The 4,449-nt window shown below is 31.2% G+C and overlaps 1 protein-coding gene across 1 annotated transcript; it reads right to left on the minus strand.

Annotated features, from left to right (window-relative positions):
* Nucleotides 1-1,874: 1,874 nt before the first annotated feature.
* LOC126717704 (nudix hydrolase 17, mitochondrial) lies at nucleotides 1,875-3,957 on the minus strand. The gene is made up of 5 exons (XM_050419554.1): nucleotides 3,631-3,957; nucleotides 2,943-3,048; nucleotides 2,724-2,807; nucleotides 2,390-2,518; nucleotides 1,875-2,278 (listed from the first exon to the last, which is right to left on the minus strand). Exons 1-5 carry the CDS (start codon nucleotides 3,702-3,704, stop codon nucleotides 2,147-2,149), a joined length of 525 nt encoding a protein of 174 aa, XP_050275511.1. The 5' UTR covers nucleotides 3,705-3,957; the 3' UTR covers nucleotides 1,875-2,146.
* Nucleotides 3,958-4,449: the final 492 nt, after the last annotated feature.

Consider the following 4,449-nt stretch of genomic DNA (forward strand, 5'->3'; position numbering starts at 1 on the left):
GAATAATAAACATAGAATGTGCATTAAGTAATGTGCAGCAACAATTAATGTATCAATAATGGAAATTAAAGCGAGGCTAGGGGTTGATAAAATGTTACATTAATTTTTGGAGTTCGAATAAATCTTTTTAGCATTTTACCATTTAGAGTGTATGTGGTTTGTATTAAAAACCCTTTAAGGTGGGTTGAAATTTAATTTATAAAGTCTCAAATCATTTGATGAAAAATATAAGATCAAAGCTTACCTACACCCAAAAAAAAAAAAAAAAGGCTCTTTTTTTTTTTTTTTTTTTTTTACCTTTATTCTATATAGGAAGTTAGGAACATATTCTCGGCGCCCTCCACTATCCAAAGATGCTTTCTATATACGTATAATTTTCAAGTTGATTGCAAAGAAAAAAGAAAAAACGAAAGGACTTTGATGCTATAGAATAGGAATAAATGCCCTACATACAATATTATGCAAAATATTAGACGTTTAGGGTTGGATAAGGTTGAGTTGCATTTTTCATAGTTATCAACACAAAAAGCTGCATTTTTCATGATATGATCGATGATGATGACGCATCAAAATTATATTGTCACAATAAAACAAGAATTTCGAAAAAGCAAGGTAGAGATACCTCACTTGGAGCGGCAAAAAAGTATACTATGGAATCAAATAAATAAACAAAAATTGGATATATGTACAATGGATCACACCTAACAAGAAAAAGTATCTTGTTTTGGCTTAATGCTGACGGTATAAATTTAGTATCATTTTTCTTCAAGAATCTGTTGTACGAAAGGGATGATATAGAACTTAGAATTGTCAATTATATTTTTTATATATTTTATGACAATGGCAAACCAATTTGGGAATTTATGTTAAAAGTATTCAATTAGTTTGGATTTTTTTTTTGTTGAATTTGAAATAAGTAAACCAAAAGTACATTATTAGAAGTACGTACTGTTATGATCATGACAATTAGGGTTTTCCACGGATTGATCATTCCTACCAATAAATAAAAATCCCAACAATACATAAATAACAACCCAACCCAAAAATAGTTCATAGTTGTTGTTGTTGGTTTTTTTTTTTTTTTTTTTTTTGGGAAAAGTTTAATTTCAATGCTGATGGTATAAATTTAGTATCATTTTTCTCCGAGAATCTATTGTACGAAAGGGATAATATAGAACTTAGAATTGTCAATTATATCTTTTATATATTTTATGACAGTGGCAAACCAATTTGGGAATTTATGTTAGAAGTATTCAATTAGTTTGGATTTGTTCTTTTGTTAAATTTGGAACAAGTAAACCGAAAGTAGATTATTAGAAGTAGGTACTGTTATGATCATGACAAGTAGGGTTTTCCACAGATTGATCATTCCTACCATTAAATAAAAATCCCAATAATGCATAAATAACAACCCCACCTAGAAACAGTTCAAGGGTTTTTTTTTTTTTTTTAATTTTTTTTATTAGGAAAAGTTTAATTTCAATGCTGATTGTATGAATTTAGTATCATTTTTTTCTGAGAATCTGTTGTACAAAAAGGATAATATGGAACTTAGAATTGTTAATTATATCTTTTATATATTTTATGACAGTGGCAAACCAATTTGGGAATTTATGTTAGAAGTATTCAATTAGTTTGGATTTGTTTTTTTTGTTGAATTTGGAACAAATAAACCAAAAGTACATTATTAGAAGTAGGTACTGTTATGATCATGACAAGTAGGGCTTTCCCCAGATTGATCATTCTTACCATTAAATAAAAATCCCAAAAATACATAAATAACAACCCCACCCAAAAACAGTTCATGGGTTTTTTTTTTTGTTTTTTTTATTTTTTTTTTAAATGGGAAAAGTTTAATTTCAACATGTTCATGATAGCTTGTAAGTGATATTTTCCTTTCTCGTATTTTCATTTGGTTCCTGATGAACGAGTGTTACATAGAAAATCAACATTTCAGTAAGGTGCAACAAACACCAGGACTCCATGAATTTACAAGCAGTTGTCACTTCGTTTTCTCTACAACCCTTGCCTGCCTAGCTCTGCGCTCTAAACAGCCGTTTGATCTTCTGGTTTTTTGAAGATTCAATGATGAACATTTGACTGTGAGAAATGTCTATGTACAAAACAATTTATTTATTAATGTTCTCTAAATTAGAAAACATGGTAGAAGATCTTCTTTCTTCTGTTGCTGTGGAGATTTAAGCCGTTCAATCAATACGTCTAAGGCTTCCTTCATCCACAAATGCTTGCAAACTTCTCTGGCTTCGGCCACTGACATCTATATATAGCAAACAATTACAAACACAGAATAGTTAGTGCACACATATATATGACACAGAATATTAATGTACAAGAAAAAAATTAATTAATTTGTTGAGCAAGAACATACCCATATTCTGCGGCGGACATTCTTCTCCGGCCATAATTCAAGTTGTTCCTGGACTAATAAAGGGAACATGTGGCCTTCATAACATTTTCCATAGCGTTTGCTAATAAAAGTCCATTTGCCCAATTTACACTGTAATATGCATCACAAAAATCATATCAAAGTTAGAAATAAAAAAAACAAGGGTAGGAATATTGAGTTTATTGACACTGCTTCATATTTTTATTTAGCTAGGTTAGTTCATTGTGTAAAACTACAGTGATATCTAAAAAAAATATGAAATTTACTTTCAAAAGCTATACTAATCGAATATTCAAGAAATTGACAAAACACTAACCTCAACATTGCCACGAACCCCGGCTTCTTCAAGTGACTCTCGAGAAGCGGCCTCTTCCACAGATTCGTCAAGTTCCCAACCACCCTGATAAGCCAATAGAATGCTAATGAATAATCAAACTAAATAAAAAGAATAGTCTATTATATATAATGAGAAAAGTTTTTTTTCTTTCTTTCTTAAATAGAACTACCATCTACAATCTTGTAAATTAAGTGGTACCTTGGGGAACATCATTGCTTGGCCTTTTTGTGAACTAATAACAAGGATTTCCAATTCATTGCTATTGTTACCATCACTGCCCTTTTTATATCTATAAGGTATGCATCTGCAATATTATACAATAGAACAATGAGACAATGCGTTCATTTTTTTTTTTTTTTTTTAAAATTTTTGATAATCAATGCATTCTTTGTATAGGCTATATATAAATCATGCACACGGCTTCCAATCAAATGCTAGTTTCCATAGTTGACCAAGAAACAAAATCAAAGAACTTCCCACCTAACCTAGAGACGTATCTCAAGGAGCGGCTCTATGAAATCATCCTCTTACAACATATGAGACCCACATAACTTTTCATGGAGTTGCTCCATAAGATAATTTCTAAACAAAGAGAAAAACAAGGACCCAAAGGCCAGCAAATTATGCAAAAATGAAACAGAAATCGAAAAGGAGAGAGGCCACAGTCCAGAAATTAAAAATGGGGGCCAGCCATTCAATTCAATATGGATTCATGTCAAATGACTTTGACATATTATATTCTAGAAGAACATAAACGTGCAGAGCCGTAGTTTCAATTTAAAATGGAGGCCAGCTTGAAAGGAAAAAAAAAATTCAACATAAAATTTCTGATTCATTAAAAAAACAAGAAGAAAATGATGATAAATTCAATGACAATGAAACTTACCCTACGACTTGGCGGCAACCCAAGTTGTTGTACCTTTGCAACTCTCTTCCCGTTCGAGAAACCAAACAGACCATCTTAATTTTAAAGGGTTTGCAGAAAATCTGTAGAAAATATATATTTCTGAAACAATAATCCCAGAAGGAAAATTGTTCTAATTCTGAAAGAACCTGGTTATTTGTTATCTTGGTTCTTAACAAAAGCTTCAAAAGATCGGAGCTCTCAAAAATATGTCTAAATTCAGTTTCATTTATAGAGAGAAATTCAGGCGAAGACAGGAAGGCCGTGAAAAGTTGAGGCTCTATTTGACGGATAAGGAAATAGATGGGGTAAGAGGACAGGCTGGCGGGCTATTTATAGAAAAATGTTATGATAGGACGTGTGAGCCAATTACAATGAAATACACGCACAAAAGAAATCAATTAAAAACTTTTTTTTTTTGAGAATCAAATCAATTAAAAACTGAATAAATAAAATAAATATTGGTCCCGTGAGAGTCCATGACTAAGTAGCATGTGGATGCGTGCGACGTTGTCATCACTATCACTAAGCTAATAGGACGCGTTACCTATATATATTTTTCTGAATAAAAAAAGGGTTTTGACTTCGAATAATGTACCATAATAAGTAGGGATAATATTACAATACTACGTATATTACCAAGATTTTGACAGACTATACACAATATATTTGTTGAAGATTGTTTGAATCACTTAACTTTTGTTAAGTATAATATGAAGGAATATAAGAATTCTTAGTATTAAGTTGCCGACGAATGGTTGACGCGTCAACTCATATACAACTATATATGCCTTCCCAAAC

This window comes from Quercus robur, chromosome 3 (assembly GCF_932294415.1).
Source record: "Quercus robur chromosome 3, dhQueRobu3.1, whole genome shotgun sequence".
Taxonomy (NCBI): domain Eukaryota; kingdom Viridiplantae; phylum Streptophyta; class Magnoliopsida; order Fagales; family Fagaceae; genus Quercus; species Quercus robur.

What these genes read in the sequence shown, in the direction of transcription:
- LOC126717704 (XM_050419554.1), bottom strand. Translation starts at nt 3,704, where the DNA reads ATGGTCTGTTTGGTTTCTCGAACGGGAAGAGAGTTGCAAAGGTACAAC. An exon ending in GGGTTCGTGGCAATGTTGAG is followed by an intron (nt 2,519 to 2,723) that starts GTTAGTGTTTTG and finishes TGCATATTACAG; the next exon opens with TGTAAATTGGGCAAATGGAC. An exon ending in ATGTCCGCCGCAGAATATGG is followed by an intron (nt 2,279 to 2,389) that starts GTATGTTCTTGC and finishes TGCTATATATAG; the next exon opens with ATGTCAGTGGCCGAAGCCAG.